Source organism: Sebastes fasciatus, chromosome 11 (genome assembly GCF_043250625.1).
Source record: "Sebastes fasciatus isolate fSebFas1 chromosome 11, fSebFas1.pri, whole genome shotgun sequence".
Classification (NCBI taxonomy): Eukaryota; Metazoa; Chordata; class Actinopteri; order Perciformes; family Sebastidae; genus Sebastes; species Sebastes fasciatus.
In genome coordinates this window covers 12,321,082-12,344,682 of record NC_133805.1, presented here as the reverse complement: position 1 = coordinate 12,344,682, position 23,601 = coordinate 12,321,082, and the positions used below count along the sequence as shown (strand labels likewise).

Here is a 23,601-nt window from a genome sequence, read left to right as displayed (position 1 = left end):
CTCATCATCATAGACGGTGCCCTCTCCGCGTGGCTCTCAGTGGAATCTGTGGAATCTGTGCTCGTCCTAATAATGGTGGAATAGATCACATGCAGGTCGATATCAAACAGATCCAGTGTATAGGCTGGTTCCACAAAGAAAGACTTTGATTAGGTTGAACTAATCGTCAGACTTCAGATAGACGTCTAAATCCACCTGTTGCACAAAGCTGTCTAGTTCTTGATTATTTGAAGTAGGACTAATATGCAATGAATTCTGGGTGAAGACTGTTCCCTCTCTCATTTCATTGGTTAAAGATGCTAAATGCGAGATTGGGAGCATTTCTCTTGCCTCCACACGGCTCTCAACACTCCTGTATATATCTTTACATAGCAAAAAGTTGGTTTTAGGGCTGCCAAAGTTAACACGATTATGAAACGTTAATGCAAATTTGTTTTAACGCCACTAACTTCTTTAACGCATCAACGTAATCAATCTTCCAGAGGTTGTACCGGGCTCAATTTTAAAGTGTGAGAGTAAAGATTCTGACACCATATGAAACAAAAAACCTAAGGAATCCATTGGTATCAACATTGGTATGTCATACTATCTCATCGCAAAGGAGGTTAAATAACGCTCCAAACTTGCGCTAAATTTTGGCGAGGAAAAACTGTCGTGGCCATTTTCAAAGGGGTTCTTTGGCCTCTGACCTCAAGTTATGTGAATGAAAATGGGTTCTCTGGGTCCCCACGAGTCTCCCCTTTACAGACATGCCCACTTTATGATGAAAATTCAGCAAAGAGAGTAACAATACAAAACTGTTAGTAAAGCACAGCATTATGAGCCATGTTTTCCCCCTTTTTCTGAGTTAGTCTGCTGGTCGTGTGGCTAACTCTCCAGGCTGAAAATAAGTCTGTCTTTATTTTTGTGAAGCTGCTTGCAATACAAGTGCAAATGTAAGACAGGCCTAACAATACCGACCAGTCTAAAATATCTTGCATGCATCTGTAAGAACAGACCAAAGTGCTGAACAGCAAGGTTCGATTACAAACTTGGGAGGCCACTGCCCCGTGGCCACAAACCTCCAGTGCCTCCAAATCTTTATTGTTTTATTGTTTGACTGCTTTATTGTAAATGCGTTTAAGGGGCCACTGAAGGGGCTGTTGTGTCAAAATCTAATTTCAAAACCTATTTTACATGGAACATATTCCTAAATTAATCTTAATCAAATCACAAACTAATTAAAAAAAATAATCCCAGATAGTATTCCAGAATAGGAGGACTTGTCCTTTTCTGTGGGTCAAGTTTATAATATAATGAATCTGGCATGTAGCTGTGTGCACTGCATGGGTTCATGATAGGTAGAAGGCAACAGGATACTCACATAATGCAAAGAATGTGGGAGGAACAAAGGGGTCAACAGGGGCCTTCATAACAATTGTTCCCCAAACAATCCTAATGGACTAATCCCACCATGCAAACTGGGCTCCACATAACCTCCATAATCAGAATCATGTGCACCACCAGTATCACAGTGGAAGCCTTCAATGATGTGGCTGTATGTTGCTTTGAGATGGACTCGAAGCTTGACGAGGTTTTCTCGCCCAAAGAACTGCCACACAACAATCTGGCAAAATGAGCGAGCGTTCTCCATTGTGAGTCCTGCAGGTGTGAAACCTATTACTTCAACATCTGAGCTGTTGAAAGCAACAGAAAAAGTTTACATATTACAGGTCAGGAAACATTTTGATAACCTTTCTGTCTGTACTCTTGTCTGGCTCTCATGGATACATGAAATGGATGAAGTAAGTGGTCTATATTAATATTGCAGTAAGTCTTTGATGTCTTGTCATGTTGGTTATTATGTGCGATGAAACCCTGCGGAGTAATCTGTAAAGAGGATGGTCCAATGCCTTTTTGTTCAGCTGTTTATAAATCTACAGATTCTGACATCTTTTGGGCACCATTTATGGGCATTATGATGAACTTGTATCTCGACTGACTGTGTAATTTCTATTTATGGTCAGGTATTCTTGGGGAGTGCAAAATCGCTGATTCCAAGTAGGAGACGGATTTGCTGTTAAGGATGAAAAATGGAAATCCACATAACTGTTTTCCATCATTTTGACGTTAGCTTTTCCCTCCCTTAGCCGAGCTTCTGGACGTTTGGCCTTTAGTGAGTGTGGGATTCACTTCACAGCAGAACATGCGTCTCCAAGACTGTCACTACTAACTATCAGTATATGACATATTAAATGTTAAAGACACAGTCTGTGATCCAGATGTTAACAAACCATCACTATTAAAAGCAAACAGAATCCTGCTGTCACTCCCAGGTGTTATAATAGATGCACCAACACTGTAGATAACAGCTAAGTTAAGACGTTTCTTTACCTGGGAGAGTGTCATTGTTTTTTGCAATTCTTGGATTGAAGTTCCAAGTCAAGTCCAAGTCCTAAACTTTGTGTTTCAGGTCTTAAAAACGTAATTACTTTGTTTGCCTGCTGGTCTGCACCTTTCCTTCCTGCGATTGGCTGCTGTGGGATTGATTTAAAGTATCGGCAGTTGCCAAGAAGGTGTGATTCACTGCACACTTTTTACAACATGATCTTTCATCTTTGGCCATGGGGGAGTTATTCCAAGTCAATAGGCTCAAGTCCAAGTGAAGTCACGAGTCATTGGTGTCTAAGTGAAAGTCTTTTTTTGTTGTCAAAATTCTTCAAAAATTAGGGCTGTAAAAGTTAACGCAAATTTGTTTTAACGCCACTAATTTCTTTAACGCAATCGATCTTTCGGCGGTTACGGGCTCAGTTTTAAAGCTAGTGAAGATACTAGTATCATGTGAAACTAGAAAACCTGAGGAATCCATTTGTATCAATCATGTCATACTAACTTGTCGGGAAGGAGGTTAGATAACGCTCCGAACTTGTGCTAAATTTTAACGAGGAAAAACTGTCATGGCCACTTTCAAAGGGTCCCTTGACCTCTGACCTCAAGGTATGTCGATGAAAATGGGTTCCCCTTTACAGACATGCTGTATACTTTATGATAATCACATGCAGTTTTGGGAAAGTCATAGTCAAGTCAGCACACTGACACACTGACAGCTGTTGTTGCCTGTTGGGCTGCAGTTTACCATGTTATGATTTGAGCATATTTTTTTATGCTAAATGTACCTGTGAGGGTTTCTGGACAATATTTGTCAACACTCCCATGTTGATAAGAGTATTAAATACTTGACAAATCTCCCTTTAAGGTACATTTTGAACAGATACAAAATGTGTGATCAATTTGCAATTAATCGTGATTAACTATGGACCATCATGCGATTAATCACAATCAAATATTTTAATCGATTGACAGCCCTATTCAAAATGTAAAAATATAATGGAATATAATGCTGTAAGACTCTCAGGCATTCTGTATTGCATTCAAATATTTCTGTCTTCCCTGCTGTGCAGCACACATGTAGGCATGATTTACTCCTCCATCTTCTATTGAGTCTTTTATTTGGGGAAGTAACCTCTTTAAATGTGCATGTGGCACCTATTCACATCAATGATACATTAATTAATTTGAATTCATTTATAAACCACTTTTGAGAGAAAAAAAGTTGTAATATTACAAGATTAAAGTCATAATATTTCCAGAAAAAATGTCCTATAGTCTGCTGTGCATTACGTTATTCAGGCCATCCCTATTCAATTCTGTGTACTAATGTATGTATGTTAGTTTTTGTTACTCTAGGTCCTGTCCATCTCAAAACAATATTATACTGGTTAGCTAAGTGAGACCAAAGATCATTGAGTTTATCAGCCAATTCAAGAAATGTCTTTGAAACCCACCCAAATATATATATATATATATATATATATATATATATATATATATATATATATATATATACATATATATATATAAATATATATATATATATACTATATATATATATATATATATATATATATCCTCCTTAGACCCTTTTCTCTAGCATGTTTAATTCTCATTCAGTTGTTGTTTTTTTGTCATAATGTATGTTTTCATTGAAGCCTACAATATAAATGAAATGATGTGCAGTATGAATGCAGCCTGGTCCCAGACCTCTGAATCACTGCCCACGTCTGTCGTCTGTTCTGTGACACAAATAGAATGAATGAAGTGAAATGGCTCTGCAGTCTGACAATGAGGCTGGCATGAATGAGGTTTTCATTCACTTATTGTAAAACTGCTTTTCACTCTTTGAGAGGTAAACATGTCAGCCCAATCAGCAAGGAGATCTGAGTTCAGGGTTTAGAGAGACGTCCTTTTGTGTGTGCAACGAGAACAGAACATCAAGTCCACAGCATCCCTTTCATTCAGGTGCAGTAGATTTATCTTTGGAAACTGCTAATACACTGCCACCCTCTGGTCATTTTGTCTTTATGAATTCATGTTGAATTTGACATTTTCTAGTTTTTACATCAGCTGCCAGTAAAATTGGGGATGAGATAAGGACATGAAGACTAAATATAGGAGGACTAAAGGATTGTTGATGCGTTGACAACCTCAGTTAGAGAATGTCCTCCGTCTGTCATCGCCCTCATCTTCATTTCCATCTGTGTGTTTCTGCTTAAATCCATCCACACCTGTGCCTCCTTCTCTGTGTGTGTCCGTGGCTATCGTTGCTGTTAGCTGGCGAGGACTCTTGAAGCTCTCTGAAGAAAGTGACAGGGATCTGTGTGAGAGGAAATCATTTCAATACAGTGTACAGTACATTAACTATTCTATTACTACTCTATTATTGTACTATTTCTGTGCATACTTGTTTTTCTTCACCAGGAGGCTGATGTGGTTTTCCTTCTCCTCCAGGGTCTTCTTTAAAGTGTCAACCTCTCTTTGATTTTCAAGGAGTTCCCTCTGAAGACGATGGTTCGTCTCCTCCAGAGTCTCACAAAAGGCCTGTACTCACAGCAACAGCCAGTGGTTACCAGATAGGGTGACCAGGTGTCCCACTTTACGAGGGACTGCACAGCATTTTTATCTCTTGTCCCACATCCCACATATTGAAACGATGTCCCACATTTTCATCGGCTCTAGTTTTCAAAAGTCAAACTACTGTAGGACAGATGTTTTTTTTTAACTTTTGTCCAATGGCTGTGAAGACATCAGGGAAGGCTTTCATCACGGGGCTGTGTTTACTGTCAAACTGCGCACACGTGGGTCAAGTGCAGGTTAACATTTGACCGTCTTTGCTACGCTATGCCCAACGGAGAAAATTGAGAGTCACCGCAAAGTCACAAGCTTTGCAGATTTTGGCGGAATATGATGGGAACTACCACAAAGAAAAGGAAGAGCAGCTACAACAAAGACTGTGAAACTACTTATAAGTATTTATAAGCTGGTGGAAGGTGATTCTCAGGTTTTTTTGTGAAATTTGCCAGTTATTTTTCAATTTCACACAGGGGGAGAATACGAAATGAAGCGACACAGTTCATGTGAGTATCACAAGAAACGTGCGGGTCAAAAGGAGATGTGCCGATCTATGGATGCATTCGGGCAAAGCTTAGAAATGTTACAAGATAAGGGGCAGAATAGAAATGTTTATTATTTAAGTTAGATAGACATCATATCAACATTGTAGACTACCTCTCAGCCTTGGTAACGTGTCCCACATTGTCCCACACAAACATACTCTTTGTCCCACATTTGGTTTGTTGGGATCTGGTCACCCTATTACCAGACAAAAGTCTTGACCTTTTGACCTCTAGAGACAATATTATTGTGAAGAAAGTGACCTCACCCTACTTTCCTCCAGACTGTCAAATGGACTCGGCGGGTCAACCAAACACAGGAAGTGTCTGACGGCTTCGCTGAGAAGCAAATAGATTAAAAATTACAAATCAAACAAAGCTGATCTCTGAAGAAGTGTTGAAAGACGTCTTATCGGCAGAACACACACCTGCTGATGACATCTTTGTGTAACATCAGGTTCTGCAGGAATGTCTGCAGCCCGTGCTGCCTCTCCTCAAGAAGCTCCTCGCCATAGTTGTCTTTGAACCAACGTTTCGGAGGCAGGGCTAGACGACGGTTGGGAAACAGCTCTTTAAGCTGCAGCGAAGCAACGAACGAAAGGGGAAGAGAACATAAAATAAGTATGGCAACAACATCATATCAGTGAGAGTGAAAGATGGTAGTGGTTCATGATGCCAAAAGCACTCAAACTGAGGTGTAGACAAGATGACTGTAATGTTAACTGGACTAAATACAATGTTTGGAAGCAGCAAACTATATCAACCCTGCAGATCTTTCCTTGAACAAAGACCAGGTTTATCTTACCGTTGTGGGAATTTCATGGTTTGTCATTTCACACCCTCATGCTGCATACATAGCATCTCATCATCTAGTGATGGAGTTGTATGATTGGTTCTCACCTTGTCATTGAGCCTGCAGAAGTCGTGTATCTTCTGAAGATCACCCAGCTGTCTCCTCGACTCCCCGTCACCAGGATCTTATAAACCTACAACACATTAGAGGCCAACGCAGACGCCACAGATGAGCCGTGATATCAGAGAGAGCGTCTGTACAGTTTATACCCAGTAGAGTAGTGAGCTGTTCTAGTTGTAGTAGTAGTAGTGAGTGTCTTAGCCAGTTAAGACACAAATAGAACATCCTCTGAAACTGGGGGATTTTATGTGCAGCTGCTGTTGCAAAACGTACTGACGTGCTCACACTTGTGACTGTGACTGATTTTGCTCTTTCAACAGTATTGTGCAACGCACGTTATGGATGCTTTTTCAAGATAACAAGTCATATAATGTTAGTGTGACATCCCATACATTGTCAGACAAAGTCCATGTGTTTTTAAAAATGCACATCCATCCATCCATTCATCACTATACCAGTGTCGAGCAAGGCTTTTACCTAAAAATACAATGTATCACACACTTTTGGAAACCCATCTTTTTTTGTTTTCACTGATGGATTTACAATAAAGTTGAAATGGCGAGACCTGTTAAATCCTTACCGTGAACTTTGCCCTCTCCTCCAGGATCTCGTAGCCCAACAGTATCGGGGTGATGGGTCTCTCCACCCAGCTATCCTTGAGGCGCCCCTCACACTCCTGCAGTGTGGATGACCCATCCAACATGCCTCCTCTGGGTCCAGCCCAGGAGTCATCTGGGGTGGGAGGCCCAACTGCAGTAAAAGCCCAGGGTCCAGCCCCTCTCACCCATGAAATACTTCCTGGAGGTGAGCGCTCACAGTCCACTGAAGACGTAGAATGTACAAGACACCCACTTTTCGTCCAGGACCTGCACGCTCCAGTCCAATCCACCGGGAATGGGACTGGAACAAAGGGGGCAGCCATCTGTGGTGATCCTGGTTAGCTTCAAATATTAACAAGCATAGAGAGTTAATATAAAAACAGGAACGCACAAGGACACACAGAGTATAGGAGCCTACCTACATCTGTCTGTCAGAGCTGGAAGAACGAACAGCAGCGCTTCTTTGATTCAAGTTTCTTGCCTGGACTGTGCTGTCCTGTTGATAGTCTTGCTGGATCATCAAAAACTCTCGGCACGTTCCACGTAAGCAGCAGTTTAACATGGTTACTGATTTATTGACACCCTCTACTTCACAGGGGTTTCAGATTACAAGGGGGACAAGGCAAACACAGGCTTCAGTGAATCATGTACTTCAGTACGGTCAAGATACATCCAGACAGGAAGGTTCTCTTCCTGTTTCAATAAAGCACACACCTACAAAACATAATTTTAAAAACCCTGCGAACACTAACATTAACATCTAGTAATAATATTATGATTGGAAATATATTCAATCAGTATTTTTCTATGATACAATTGTAAGTAATGATACATAAAGTAATTTGATAACACAATAAGGTCATTATAACATTACAGGAAGTGTATGGACAGGCCTTAGTGACATTATGGTATTTTACTTTTTAGTCTTCTATGATGTAACTATGTCATCCCACAGGATTAGTGTGACGTTTTATTGGAATTTATTAGGAACTTGTTTTTGTGTTCTATATTGTCTGCTCATTGTCTGTGTATGGTCTTCTCAAGTTCTACCTAGAGCAGGATGTATAAAATAAGTGAAACACTGCATTAAATTAATCACAGTCCTAGAGTAGTTGTTAGAGATGTGAGGCTTTTTTTTTTTTATATTAGCACAATGAAAAATATATAAAAACAAGGCAGGGAATGATGTGAGGCTCATTTGACCTTGCAGGAAAGCCCCACGTTTGGGAAATTCCAACAGTTGTGTTTAAGCTCTGACGGCTTTCTTTTTTTTTCTACTTCCAACGAAAGTGAAACAAAAATGAAGTCTAAACAATGAAGTCATTAAAACAACCTATCAACACACCATCGTCATATTTGGGTTTGCCTCTATCTTGTAATTCCTCTTTTGAAAGGTTGTGTGTGTGCTCAGAGGTCTGTTTGGGAAAACCACAATCAAATTAAACTACAGTTGACGTGTATTACGATGTGTTCTCTTAGTGTGTGATGAGTAGTGTGAATGTGTATTTTTGTATTGTCACCATGTAAACTATGTGGACCCCAGGAAGAATAGCTGCTGCTATGCAAAAGCTAATGGGGATCTAAATAAACAAACAAACAAACAAACAAATTAAACTCAGTGACACAGGGAGACATCTGTACAGTATTCAGAAACATGTAGGAGCTGGTGGAATACAGAGCAGGAGACCAAGGGAAGAGATGGTCATTACCCATCTTGACATACAGGATTAAACCAAACACTCAATAGAATAGGCAAGCACCCAACTTAACTAATGCACGCACTGTAATAAACCAGAAACTGTCAAGCATGTTCTCATAGAGTGCAACAAATATGACAAAGAAAGAAGGGAATTGCTATCAGGAGTAGATGATGGAAATATTACAATGGGGAATCTGCTAGGAAAGACATCTAAGAAAGTACACAATCTTCTAATTAATTACTTAAGGGCAACAGGAATAATGGAGAGAATTTAATTATTATTATTATTATTATTATTATTATTATTTTAATTTTTTTATTTATTTTATTTTATTTTATTTTATTTTATTTTATTTTATTTTATTTTATTTTATTTTATTTTATTTTATTTTATTTTATTTTATTTTATTTTATTTTATTTTATTTTATTTTATTTTATTTTATTTTATTTTATTTTATTTTATTTTATTTTATTTTATTTTATTTTATTTATTTTATTTTATTTGTTCCTGCCAATCTACTGCTCCACACTCCAGTCCAACGGTCTGAATCTGCTTTAAACGTATGTTACTTGAACGCATCACGCAAGAACCCGGAAGCGTGTCGTCATTAGCAACAACAAACCCACCTGCCTTAAATGACAGCGGCGCTCAGGCGGCTCACTGTTGTTGTTCTTCCTCTTTGACAGCTGGTTAGAGGCAGTTTGGCAGCATTACACGAATTAACGGGCAAGTGTAAGCTCATATATTTAATTCTACCCGTTGTGTGCTCTGTGTTTATCTGAACCATTTATCGGTTGCTGTTTTTCAGCCGCTACTTTAGCTTCTCTTAGCTAGCAGTCAGAGACATGATGGCATGTGTGTGAATGAAGAAGCTCTTACTCATTGCAGTGCACCAAAAAAGGGGCAGTTCTACTTTCAGTGTTCTGCTGACCTAGTTGGATGATAAACCCTCAGAGACTCCCCGTAAACGGCTCCCAGACTGCTATGGAGCCGCACATGGCGGCTATGGGCTGTATGAACATCGGCAGTCTGACCAGCACCTTGCCGGTGATCCCCTACCAGAAGCTCACCGACCTGTACTACCTGAGCAGAGGCGGCTTCGGCACCGTGTTCAAGGCGCAGCACTCCGACTGGAGGACCACTGTGGCCATCAAGTGCCTGAAACTCGACTGTCCTGTTGGAGAAAGGTAAATATACCTTGTGTTGTCAATAGTGACCACCTCAAAATAACCATTTAGGCCATGTAATGCACTGTTTGGAAGTCATTTTACCTGCAGTATATTTAAAGACAGACAGAAAATTACATTGTGTTATTCCAGTGACATTTTTTACAGAAAAGTTAGCATCAACTGTCTACGGTGAAGATCAGAGCATCAAGACTTGAACTGGTGTCAGTGTGAATCAAATGTGAGGCCTGTAGGTTACATTTGAATCAGATGTATATTCATACTGTAGTGACACAGGTGTTGTTTCATTGCCCTGTCTATGGATGACATAATCACTCTGATTTCTTGCAGCTCAGGTGAACAAACTTGCTCTCATCCACATGAGATGGTCAATAGTGACCACCTCAAATAACAATTTAGGCCATTATAATGCACTGTTTGGGAGTCATCTTAACTACAGTAAAATTTAAAGATAGCCTAAGTTAAACAGAAAATTACATTGTGTTATTACAGTGACATTTTCTACAGAAGAGTTAGCATCAAGTGACTGCACTACACATATATAATTATTTTAGGGTACATTTTTTATTTTATTTTTGAGAGGACTGTGACTCCCTTACTATACACTCAAATTGTGTTATTCCAGTGACATTTTTTACAGAAAAGTTAGCATCAATGTGACTGTGCAGTCACAGGAAAACTGTCTAAGGTGAACATCAGAGCATCAAGACTTGAACTGGTGTCAGTGTGAATCAAATGTGAGGCCTGCAGGTACATTTGAATCAGATGTATATTCATAGTGACCCAGGTGTTGTTTCAGTGCCCTGTCTGTGGATGACATTATCACTCTGCCTTCCTGCAGCTCAGGTGAACAAACCTCATGCATGTCAGCCATACAGACTTCTGTGGGGTGTGTATCATGCCTCATTTCTGATATATATCAACAAAAACAGACAGGAGAGCCAGTTTCTAAGTCATATTAAACATTTCTTGGTATTTCTTTACTATTATTTCTTGTAACTTATCGGCCGATATACAGTATTACTGTATGCCGATACTGATATATTGGTTTGGCCGATTAATCGATCAGACTTTAATAGGTGCTATTGTTGTGTCCCAGGAGTTGTTTCATTGCTTTCTCTTTGAACCAGCTGCCTGGTTTGTCTCTAGATGCCATACTCACTCTGCCTTCCTGCAGTTGAGCTTCAAGTGAAACTTACTCACATCCACACATTTAAAGAGTTGGGTGACCCCCTTACTCTCCTGTGTAATGATGCAATGACAGTTATGGGGGGGGGGGGCAATAACTGTAAAAACTAAACTATTAGCATTCATTTATTTCAACTAGATCATATTGTGATGATATGTTTCATTAATATTATTATTCTACACGTTTTTGTAGTCTAAATGAATGATTCTGAGTACTTAATTGAACTTAAAAAACTAACATATTAAAGTGTTTTGTTAGACACAATAAATACTTTGGCCTCAGCTAACACATAAAAGTGGAACATGTGTCATTGCATGGATCATTTTATGATTTGGCATACGTTTGCTATTTTAATATAGTGATAATGATGTTAGTTTCTTTGGCGTGCTTCCCGTACCTCTGTGTACACCCACAACACAGGAAATGTCCTCACTGTTTTGGCATTTTTATCACTTTGTGTGAGAGTAAACCGTGACTCTGTGTTTCAGAGAGAGGAACTGCCTGCTGAAGGAGGCCGAGGTGCTCCACAAAGCCAGGTTCAACTACATCATCCAGATATTCGGGATCTGCAACGAGCCAGAGTTTTTCTGCATAGTCACCGAGTTTATGAGCAATGGCTCTCTGGACCTGTTGCTCCACGAGGTAGCTATATGTCATCAGGTCATTGCGTAATGCTGAGAGTTGTTCATTCAGAAACTGATCCAGTCCTAACATCATAATCCAAAACTCAATCTTAAAGAATTAATATGGATTCAGGATGAAAAAGACAGCAGCTTTCCTTGGCCTTTATATTGTTTTCCTCTTTCACTCATGAAAGGAGAGCTAAAATGTAACTAAACAGAGACAAAAAGGATTAAAAAGTATTCTGTATTTAGTCAAGTGACACAGTCACAAATGTCGAGAACGTTATACAGTTCTTGTTTCTGCTCTTTTGTTGCCAAAATGGCTGAAGAGAAGGAGTCTCTTTGTTGTTTTTGGTTGTTTTTTGGCAAGCTGCTCCATCTAGCTCTAGCTCTAGCTCTAGCTCTAGCTCTAGCTCTAGCTCTAGCTCTAGCTCTAGCTCTGGCATTCATGATTGTTGGACAGAATCAAAATCGCAACTTGGAAGTATTCACAGTCTGATGAAACTTTGAAACAATAAAGGGAAGAGAAAGTAAAGCAGTCACATTTAGTTTGGGGAAATTCCCACTTGTCTTGGTGCAGTAAATTTTAGAGGTGCAACGACTATTTTGATAATCCATTGATCGGTTTAAGTAATTCTTTAAGAAAAAAAAAGTACAAATTCTCTGATTCCAGCTCCTTAAATGTGAATGTTTTCTGGTTTCTTTCCTCCTCTATGACAGTAAACTGAATATATTTGAGTTGTGGACAAAACAAGACATTTGAGGACGTCATCTTGGGCTTTGGGAAACACTGATAGACATTTTTCTCTGACATTTTATAGACCAAACAATTAATCAATTAATTGACAATTGAACTAACTAATAACTAGTTATTTGCTGCCCAAGTAAATTTCCTCCACCCTTAGTTTGTGCTCTTGCATTGCTTTGTTTTGTAGTAGTATAATACCTCCTCTCCTTCTGCACTTGCTTAAACGCTCTTATTTACATGTTTACACCGGGTCTGTTATCTCTGCCTACAGAAGGACATGTACCCCGGGCTTGCCTGGCCTTTGCGACTGAGGATCCTGTATGAGATTGCCCTGGGGGTTAACTTCCTTCACAACATGAACCCTCCCCTCTTACATCATGACCTAAAGACGCAGAACATACTGTTGGATGGGGAATTTCACGTTAAGGTATGTGTGCCAGCAAGACTTTGATACAGTATGAACTGGATGTGTGACAGGAAGGAAACATCTGAGTGTGGGTGTAACTGAGTCTGGTTGTCAGTGAAGTCCCATGTTTGTTCAAGCAAAATTAAAAAACAAAATCTCTGGTTAATGGTGCTGAAATGTGAGGATTTTCTGCTTTAGCATACAGTATATAATAGTAAACTGAATATCTAAGGGAATTGGACTGTTGCTCTGATAAAATCAGTCTGGGGATGTCATCTTGGGCTCTGGGAAATTATAATGGTAATTTTTCATGATTCTTAGACAAAATGTTGAGAGAATAATCAGCAAGTTAATTGACAATGAAAATATTTATTAGTTTCAGCCCTAATTATTATTTCTTTGAATAATTGTAGTCCACTTACCTTGTAGAAAAAGTGCTGCTTCAAAAGCATGTGCTAATAAACAATGTGTGTCTTAGTAGCTCCCACTTTAATAAACAATTCTCCCACAACATAGCTAATGTTCTTGGAGCCCCAATCAGTTTTCTTTAATTGATAAAAGAAAAAGCTGATCCAAGAAAAACAGCGTTAAAACACTTTAAAAAATCATATATGTAGAATGATCAAATAATGTTAATGTTCTCCTGTTGTTCCGTCCAGATCGCTGACTTTGGCCTTTCAAAGTGGCGGCAGCTGTCCGTCAGTAAAGGCTCGGGGTCCAAGCCCACAGAGATGGGGGGCACAGTGATCTACATGCCCCCTGAGAAGTACGAACCATCCAAGAGCCGCCGGGCTGATGTGAAACACGACATGTACAGGTGAGGCACAAAACCTCAATAACTAGGTTGGACAATAGACATTCTCCATTAATCTGGGTTTGGTTTTAGTATCTACCACATGAGTCCCATCTAAATATATTTTTTGTATTTGATGTCTATTGGTCAGTGGTCAAATTATTGTGCAGAATCTGTGAGCGGATGAACTCTCAATGACATCATTGCACAGTTTTTGAACTCTGATAGAGTAAATGTTTGTTGAGCAGATTTTCCTGACTGGCGAGGTGTGACAGCGTTCCCTCATGGGGTTGTTGGATTGTTAGAATACCAGTGTACCACAGAACAGTGGAGCGTTTTGTGCCAGTTACGAAATCTGCCAGCCATACTGGGAAAATGGGCTGATAGCAAGAATCTGTCAGAAAGAGGGAGTGGTGGCTGTGATGAAAGAAGTAAAACAATACAAGAAATTCATTGTCCTCTGTGGCTGAATATGAATCTCTTCTGGATTGTGACTGGTGCAGTCTCTTAAAGGGGTAATTCGGGTGTTTTGAAGTGGGGTTGTATGAGGTACTTATCCATAGTCAGTGTATTACCTACAGCGAATGGTCGGTCGGCACACCTCCAGCTTGGAGAAGCAGACAGGAATACCAGCACGGGAGCAAAGCAATGTACTGCCTTTTAAGGGAGCAGCAGCAAAACGTATTTTACCAACCCAAAAGGAAGGCCCACCTACAAAAATCATTTTACGGCTACGCTATATTTAGAATATTTTCACCTTGCCGTGAGACAGCCCTTTCTGTTGGGGAACTGAAGCTATCATATTCATCTATGCTTTCTTCAAAGCCACCAGACTCCATTGATAAAAACAGTCATTTTACCTCGCAGAACAAGGGAGTTGCTGGCCTACCGCTGCATCGATTGGTTAGTTTGTTCGAGTTATTGTATGACTTTGGTGAATCCAAACTCACCTTTCAAAACACAAAAGTGTCTGTTTCTCCAAGCTGGGTGTGTGCCGACCGCCATTTACTGTAGGTAATACACTGATTATGGATAAGTACCTCATACAACCCCACTTCAAAGAATCCAAACTATCCCTTTAGGTTTTTGTGCAATAGGCTGCAACAGGTTGATTGACCTATCATTGTTCTTCCTCAAAGCAGCCTCTCTGCTTACTTTAGCTTGTCGTAAAGTCCCTTAACTCTAAAGGGGAATACCAGTCGAAAAGAATGATGTAACTCTAAATTCCCTTAACTGTTTCTCTCCTGCATGTTTACATTGAAGCTATGCCATCATTATGTGGGAAGTGCTGTCCAGGCAGATTCCATTTGAAGGTAACACATTTTTTATTATCTCCTGTTTGTTTGTTTGTTTTTAATGTATATCTTTGTCACTCTCTCATTCAGTTCAGTTGTTCTTTGAGTGAACTTTCATGGTGCTACCAGACTAATCACTGATCTGTGTGTTTGTGCGATCAGAGGTGACCAACCCCATGCAGATCATGTTCAGTGTGCTGCGTGGGATGCGTCCTGACATCACTCTGGACAGTCTGCCTGCTGACATCCCCAGCAGAGGAACCCTCATTGATTTAATGACCTCCGGCTGGACCTCTAACCCTGATGAACGGCCTTCCTTCCTCAGTAAGATCACATACTGTAAATTACCCGAACCAACAGGAATTCATTTCTGGCAGAAGTTTACAAATTCGTAGTTTCATGTTGAGCAACAGACAAATCCTCCTAGTCAGTGTTAAATTTTACCCTGACAAAGCAGTGACTAAAGTATCAGCTTCCGGTCACATTATTGAAATGTTCTCTTTATAGATATGAGTGTTGTTTTCCATTTAGACAAAGATATAGACATTCACCACTTAGTGACATGTGTTCAGGCAATAATCTTTGGCAGGACAAAAAACTGAGTGCACCTAATCTTCTTTCTCTCACTAACACACAAACTGCAGAGTCACAGCAACACAGTCACATTACATAGTGTATTTTCCACATTGTTAAGGACCTGACGCACCAGTTTGGGGCCGTTGGTGAGCATCTGTCGGCCTGGTTTTTGCGGTGTGTCCCGTACTGTCGGTTCTAGTCTGCCCGTGTGGGGTTTTCGGCATGTTGAATCGGCGGCGGAGCCTGTTTTTGAAAGAATTCACTCTGATTGGCAGTTCAGCTTAAACGAATCAGTGCACGAGAAGAGAAACGGACGTGAGGAAAGCAAGTCAACGAGTAAAGTCAAGAGGGCACACAGATTTTTCATTTTCATCTCATCTGATCATTCCAACACACGGATATTTTCACAACGACATGTCCATCGGTAATGAAGCTAAGTTGTGAGTGAGAGTGGCGTTAAAATGGTTGGCAAACGCCGCTTTGTTTCATGTACGTTTCATAACAGCGGCTTGTATATCCGCCATCCTCGGTCTTCCAGTTTCCATTTTTGAATAACGAATACAGACTACCGCAACCTGTTGTTGTGGGGAGTTATTTCATCTCACGCAGGCGCAGAACGTACATGCTAACTGGCCGTCAGCTGTAGTCTTTGCGGTGTGTTCGAGTGCAACTTGTTGGATAAGACAAAAGCAACATGAGGCGACGCAACAGTCAGACTTCATCGCCGTTAGTTCTTTGATGTCGGTTTGGTGTGTCTGGGCCTTTAGAAGAAATGAAAGTCTTGATTTATCTGTACATTTTTTTGTGGTATTGAAACCATAAAACTGACTCATTTAGTGTAACAGTTCCATGCCGCCTCCTTTCATCTGTACATAAAAGTACCCTAAATAACGGCAACAAATAACACCACAACTAAGATCACCAGTTTCATCTGTACATAAAAGTACCCTAAATAACAGCAACAAATAACACCACAACTAACAAGTTGCTGACCACACCTGCAGCTAACGGAGCTGTGGTTGAATAAAAGCACATGACTGGAAGAAAAAGTGATACCAGTTAAACATGTCCTACTTTGCTGACTAGATATAGTATACTAGATAACATTAACGATGTCGTGTTTTTTTTTGTCATTTCAGAGTGTTTGATTGACCTGGAGCCCATGGTGAGGACGTTTGACGAAATTGACTTCCTGGAGGCCGTGTTGGAGATCAAGAGATCAAAGGTTAGGTCCTTTTTTTTTTTAAGTGTTTTGAGATGACAGGAAATGAAGGGGGAGAGAGATGGGGAACGACATGCAACAGAGTCGTTGGACTATGGTTCATGTTCGGCACCTTGAAGCCATAGGTCATTTCTCACAGTTGTGTTTATCTGAGCTGATGAATATGGAAATGGTGACAGTAAGAGACTTGCCCACTTTTGACAATGACAAACAGAATAGGGGCACCAGTATATGGTATATAGCAGTATAGTACATGGTGCTTAGAAGAACGGGCTTCATACTCCAAAGATTGTCATTTTGAATATGCAGGAAAATCTGGAATTGTACAGTATGTCACTATTAGTTTTATTAGTTGGCTGATAAATAACGACTAGTACTCGTCACAAGTTACCAGAGCGTAAAGTCAAGTTATATATATTGATAAATATCTTCTTGCAAAAAAATAGTTTTTTCTTGGTAAATGAACAAAAGCAAACTGTCTATTTTACTTAATCAATTAAGCAACTGGCAGGTTATTAATCAATTAAAGTATTGATTAATAACCTGTCCGTTGCTTTACTTTGCTAATGAACTAACACACTGTTACGGGAAACAGTTTTATCTCTCAGTTTAAACTGTAGGTGTTTCCTTTTTACAGCAATTCGGTGACCCGCTGTGGGAGAATGTAACTGTACAGTGAAAGTTGTAAATGTGTGCAACTCTGAGAATGAAACAGAACTGCACTATGGGAAACAAAACACATGTTCTTAGTTGGTTTCCCCGAAAACTAATAATTATTACATCATCTAAAGTCTCATCTAAATCATGATATCTGTGGTTAGTGGTAATACTAGTGGGGACTTTATTTGAACTGTGTGTAATTTGGGACAGTTTGAATTGGGCAGTGACTAAGGTCAAAAATGTTACTTCATAATTTCCTTAACATACTGTATCCTTCCTCTTTTAGGTCTTTGTGTGTGTGTGTGTGTGTGTGTGTGTACGTGACTGAGGCTGTGGTAATCTGGATGAGTGAAAGAGGCAATAAACAATTGCTACGTTTAAAGGAATAGTTATATTAATGTGTCTATTTATTAAAACATGTCAATCATTTTGGGAGTAATAGAGTATTCTAATCTTGTGTTTTAAACTGTGTCACTACTACTAAATAGTCACTATTTATTACTTTTAACTGATAAGAACTGGGATATACAACAAGTAGTATTTGGTGTTCAGCTTTTATATTCAGATATGCAGTTGGACCCATCAGCACGAACACTGAAAGGAAGCAAAACTTCCACCAGGAACTAGAGAAGTTAATCTTTAACGGTGTGATCAGATACATTTGTTTATGGGGGTTCGGGAATACGGTGTCTTCTTTGGGTTGATAGCAGATTTCGGCATTATTTGATTGAACGCATTCTTAACATTTTATTGCTCCCTGCTAACCTTCCCGGTCAGTATGACTCATCTCCCTCTTCTTCCTTGTTCCTCCACAGTTGATGCGGACATCAGGCTGTTGTTCAGCCCAGACAGTGAGTGAGAAGAGGAGTGACGAAGGATCCCTGAACATGCTGAAGGACAGGCCGTGCCCCTGGCCGGTCAGTATAGCTGAAATGTCTGGAAATATCAAGATAAAGTCTAATAATAAACTGTGATACTTCTACATTTAAAGGGATAGTTTGGGTGTTTTGAAATGGGGTTGTACGAGGTACTTCAGTGTATAACCTACAGTAGTAGCACGCCCCCAATTTGGAGAAGGAAACAGGAGTTATTGTACAGAACCAAAGCAATGTACTGCTGTGGACGGGGCCGGCAGCAAAACGTATTTCAGCCACCTAAAAGAAAGGCTCCCCTAAATGAATCGATATCAGTTTAAGTGAACACTATATTTGGAATATCGGTTTACCTTGCTGTGAGACAGCTATACACTCTATGTTTCCGACGGGGGAACTGAAGCTGTCAACTATGCTCTCGCCAACCAAACTCCATTGAGAAAAAAAAAAAAAAAAGGTAGTTTTACCTTGCAGAACAGGGGAGTTGTTGATCTACCACTGCCTCAATCAGTTGGCTTGCTTGTATTATTGTGTGACTTTGTTTAGTTTAGATTCACCAAAGTCACACAACAACACAAACAAAACTAACTGATCGAGGCAGTGGTAGACCAGCAACCCCCGTGTTCTGCGAGGTAAAATTACAGTTTTTTTTCCATTGAGTCTGGTGGCTTTGGCAAGAACAGTCAGAAAGGGCTGTCTGACGGCAAGCTAAAGCAGTGAAAATATTCTAAATACAGCATATTTTTAAACTGATATTGATTTTTTTTAGATGAGTCTTTCTTTTAGGTGTCTAAAATACGTTTTGCTGCCGACCCTGTCCACAGCAGTATATTGCTTTGCTACCGTGCGGTATCTCCTGTCTGCTTCTCCAAGCTGGGAGCGTATCATCATCTACTGTAGATAACACTTCAAAACACCTGAAGTATCCCTTCAAGCCTTGACTGTTTTTAGTACTATGTCTTTAATGTCTGTATGGAAATGGAAATTTAACATCACTGTTTGTTCTGCCACAGGAGAGCTCCACCTCAGGCTCAGGCTCCTGTTCGTCCCAGGACACAGACATATCTCTACCAGGCGCCCTCACCAGCAGCAATGCTGCACCTTCTAAAGGTAATTACAACAGGACTGGCATTTTATGTTTGGGCATCATTTACTGAGTGGCTATGAAAGCTCACAGAACCACGCATCAGGTTTCATGTAAAAAAAATCAGTGTATAACATAAGCTTTGTCACACCTCTTCTTCTACTCTTTCTGATGAAGACGGGCTTCCGTCGTCATTTTTAGTTCATAGTCTGGAGCCTCCTGAGTCTTTGAAGGACCACTGCGCAGTCAACAATCTGAACGGCTACCAGAGTGCGATGCCCATGAATGATTTGAACATACCCAACAAACCGGGCCTGCCCGTCACTGAATATGAGACACAGCTGGAAAACCTCACCCTAAAACCTCGGCCTCGGCAACAAGGTACAAGCAGTTAAAGCATAATGGATGAAATGGGTGATAATAATAATACAGTTCTGGAAAGTTGAGTTAAATTAAATTAAAGTTATACCAAAATGTACAATCAAAATCTGACTCTCTCCAGCAGCAGATTACTCTCCAGGAGCAGATTACTCTCCTCCGCTGCGGCACTCTCCTCCGCTGCGGCACTCTCCTCCGCTGCGGCACTCTCCTCCGCTGCGGCACTCTCCTCCGCTGCGGCACTCTCCTCCGCTGTGGGACTCCCCTCCCTCACAAGGCCCGATCGCCCAGTGGATAGCGTCACGGCGCGAGGAGATCGTCGCCCAGATGACAGAGGCCTGTCTGAACCAGAGCTTGGACGCCCTGCTGTCCAAACGCATGCTGATGCAGGAGGATTACGAGCTGGTGGTGACCCAGACCACGCGCACCGCCAAGGTCCGCCAGCTCCTGGACAACTGTCACCGACACACCGAAGACTTCTGCCACATCGTCGTCCGCAAGCTGCACGACAACAAGCAAAATGGCCTGAAGCCGTACCCGCCTGAGATCAGCTCCCCTACCCTCGCCCCCAGCGCACCGCCGCTGTCCATGTCCTACATGTAGCAGCAGTCACAGCTCAACAATGGAAACAACTTTACACTATACTTAAGTCTTACTGGTTCCGCTGTCGTCAAGATGGTCACCGTGGTTCCCGTCAGTCTGTCCCTCAAAGAGACTGAGGGCTGGGTGAGCAAAAAGAGTCACAATTACAAAACTAAGCTATTGGCTTTGAAGAATATCCACTCACAAGAGACAAAAGGTTTTATTCTGTATAATCAGAATCAACAAGATTTTATTTAACAATGTTAATAAGGTGATTTATTTATAGTCCTTTCATTCTGAGTGGATTTATCGCAGGGTTTCTCTCCTTTTGGTACATTATGCTTTTGTTTCCAAAGCTCAGTTACCATTATGTGAAAGTGTAATTATGTAGCCCAGTATGTATGTGTGTGTGTGTGTGAGCGTGTATGTAGCCTTATTTGTAGAAAACAAACATCCTCGATACACTCAGTTGAACTGAGTAAATGACAGGAGGACTGTTAACGTGCTGGAAAACCTGCAGCAAAAATAAGGTTTATTATTCCTATTAAAGCAATCTTAATAGTAAGTATGAGTATTATGTAGTCATGGGTGAACTACAGTAAAGTGAAGTGAAGTGAGCGAGTATGTGGCCCTCACGGTGTCGTGGTATTGAAGCACATGACCTATATTCAATCAGTGACAAAACGCAGAGTAAAGTAGTGTGCAAGCATGACTTCAGAGCCAAGCTACTACTGTATGTGGTCTTTGACGAAGTGTTGGAGTGAGTTGTGATTTTGGTAGACTGCGGCCATGTGACAATATGGAACGTTTTTGTCCCTGCCTGGGCTCTTGTTCCTACCCCTCTTTTTTTTTTTACTGCTGAGCTAAAGAGAGTCCTTGGAGAAAAGAGGACGTTGAGATTGAAATATAACACTCAGAATGAGAGGGATGCGTGTGTGTCTGCATGCCTGTGTCTAGTTTAAAAGTGGACCAAAGTGATCTGATTTCTTTTGGTCTTCTCAGTAGTGGCCTCACCACTCAGTATTCTTAATGTTCACTTTAGAGACATCTGGATACTTCCAGAGTCACAAATGTATCCACGATCCTGCTGAGCTGCTCTGCACAACTGCAACACATGAACGGAGAAGATCCAACCTGCTTTTGCTTGTAGCAACCTTTAGTTTACCTGCTTTATAAAGTTTATCACTCTTGACTCGTACAGATTTTTCTACTGTAGCTGTGCTTCCTAATCTGCTCAGTAACACCTGTTTATAAAACACTTTTCTCATATACAGAGATACAGTAACATTCAACAAGGCGTAATCCTGTTAAATGCAAGAAAATAGACATATTCACATGAAGGCAGTAGCACCAGTTTGTCTGTATAAGTGATACAGTTTTGTTGTTACTTCATTTATTCATACATATAGCAGCATATATGTTCTTTGTGCCAAAATGCGTTGTAGTTAAGAAACTAATAATTTCTGTTCCCATGACACAGTTGTTACTTCAATCCTCCTTATAGCCATGTTTGTATATGTGTGTGTAATAGGACGGTTATTTTCATTATCGATTAATTCGATGATTATTTTCTTGAGTAATCGTTTGGTCTGTAAAATGGTTGAAAATGTTGTTTACATCTTCAAATTCCCAACATATTCAGTTTATTATCATAGATTCACATTTGAGAAGCTGGAAACAGTCGATTTTAAAAAATATGTTTTTGTTTAAAAATAACAACAGATTAATCGATTTATCAAAATAGTTGCAGATTAATTTATTGTCTATTGACAAATCGATTTATCGACTGATCTTTTCAAGTATGTATGTTGTATGCATCTTATTAAGCACCTTACTGTCTTCATCACTGCCTTCACTTTCCTAAAAATGGGTGCTTAAATGACAGTATTGTAGCTGTGTCATATACTGTCTGTACATCCACAAATTCACCACAGAATAAGCTTTGTTTTGTTCTCCATCATTACAGGATGATGGGGAACAACACAAAGGTTAATGCAGTTCAATAAAAAAACACAGTGGGAAATGAGCCACAGCAGGTCATTCTTAGTAAGACGCATTGTAACAAGAAATCGTACACAATTAAATCATTTAAATGACAACAGGAAGGCCAAGGAAGGTCGATACGTTTCCATAATGTTGGACTTGTATGGCCTCGTCTTTGATAACTGCCTCATATATTCTGCTTTTGGTCTCAACTATAGCAATGTGCAAAAGCCTTTTACACATATCAAGAAACGTTGAATAAAAAGGATACAAATTTGATAGCTTAAATATGTTGTAACATATTTTGTACTGTAAATGATAGTTTCATCTTTTATATATATATATTTTCATTTGTGATCTCTTGTTAAAAACATGCATCGTTTATGTTAAGTGATGATTTGATATTCGTAGAATCGCCTTCTGCAAAATGTCGGCCTAATTTAGTGTCCATGTCATTATGATTGTCAGTTGGTCAGACAATAATATAATGTGTTACATGACGTTCGGTTGATGTGTAGCTGTGGTTTCGACAGGATTTTTCATATATTGTTTCAATCTCTTCATTAAAATTGGATACTCTGTTTTTACTTCGGCCTGCTTTCTTCTTCTTTCTACTTGGTTTCTTTTTATGCAACATTAATCCAACGGCAATGTTTACTCTGTTAGCACAGTTGGCTCATACAGTGTTATCTATATAGAGCTGCTGATTGGGATGCCATGAATCAAGAGGGTTTATGTATAGCCATAAAGTACTGAACTGTCCTACTGGGCGCAGGGCCAAAGGGCCTGAGACCATGGGAGGCTTCACCTGCTAAATGTCACTGAAAGCATAAACAAATGCATAACAATTACAAAAAGACTCAAAATGTTCACAAAGAGACGAAAATCCAGCACGAAGCGATGCAAAACGACCAGAAATAGGCACAAAACCACAAGGAGACAGAAAATGACCACTAAGAAGACGCAAAACCACCACAAAGCGATGCAAAATGACCATAAAGAGGCACAAAACAACAAGGGGATTCAAAATGACCACAAAGAGACGCAAAAAACACCACGAAGCAATGCAAAACGACCATTAAGAGACGCAAAAAACACCACGAAGTGATGCAAAATGACCAGAAAGACACGCAAAACCACTACAAAGCGATGCAAAATGACCATAAAGAGGCACAAAACAACAAGGGGACTCAAAATGACCACAAAGAATACGCAAAACCACCACGAAGCGATGCAAAATCACCATAAGGAGTCACAAAACCACAAGGAGACACAAAATGACCATAAAGAGACACAAAAAA

The 23,601-nt window shown here is 40.1% G+C and overlaps 3 protein-coding genes across 4 annotated transcripts in view; 2 read left to right on the top strand and 1 right to left on the bottom strand.

The window, feature by feature from the left end:
- The window catches only part of LOC141776868 (phosphatidylinositol 4,5-bisphosphate 3-kinase catalytic subunit alpha isoform), a 172,516-nt gene that overhangs the window by 12,269 nt on the left and 136,646 nt on the right, over window positions 1–23,601 (top strand). The window lies entirely within an intron of this gene.
- Window positions 3,938–8,625, bottom strand: LOC141776866 (sorting nexin-16). Its single transcript, XM_074650700.1, is given in 8 exon segments — window positions 3,938–4,693; window positions 4,781–4,917; window positions 5,759–5,828; window positions 5,918–6,066; window positions 6,390–6,415; window positions 6,418–6,475; window positions 6,983–7,343; window positions 7,424–8,625. Coding segments are annotated over 7 exon segments (951 nt in total). The 5' UTR covers window positions 7,325–7,343; window positions 7,424–8,625; the 3' UTR covers window positions 3,938–4,524.
- On the top strand, window positions 9,310–22,887 carry ripk2 (receptor-interacting serine-threonine kinase 2). Of its 2 annotated transcripts, none has more exons than XM_074650698.1 (11): window positions 9,310–9,889; window positions 11,567–11,720; window positions 12,721–12,876; window positions 13,515–13,672; window positions 14,912–14,961; window positions 15,106–15,267; window positions 16,659–16,744; window positions 18,217–18,318; window positions 19,290–19,383; window positions 19,535–19,738; window positions 19,860–22,887. In XM_074650698.1, exons 1-11 carry the CDS (start codon window positions 9,642–9,644, stop codon window positions 20,336–20,338), a joined length of 1,893 nt encoding a protein of 630 aa, XP_074506799.1. In that variant the 5' UTR covers window positions 9,310–9,641; the 3' UTR covers window positions 20,339–22,887. The 2 variants fall into 2 exon arrangements, with proteins under 2 accessions (XP_074506799.1, XP_074506798.1); XM_074650697.1 differs by having other exon boundaries at window positions 9,311–9,889; window positions 19,287–19,383.

What these genes read in the sequence shown, in the direction of transcription:
- ripk2 (XM_074650697.1), top strand. Translation starts at nt 9,642, where the DNA reads ATGATAAACCCTCAGAGACTCCCCGTAAACGGCTCCCAGACTGCTATG. An exon ending in CAGGCAGATTCCATTTGAAG is followed by an intron (nt 14,962 to 15,105) that starts GTAACACATTTT and finishes TTGTGCGATCAG; the next exon opens with AGGTGACCAACCCCATGCAG. An exon ending in ACCTCGGCCTCGGCAACAAG is followed by an intron (nt 19,739 to 19,859) that starts GTACAAGCAGTT and finishes GACTCTCTCCAG; the next exon opens with CAGCAGATTACTCTCCAGGA.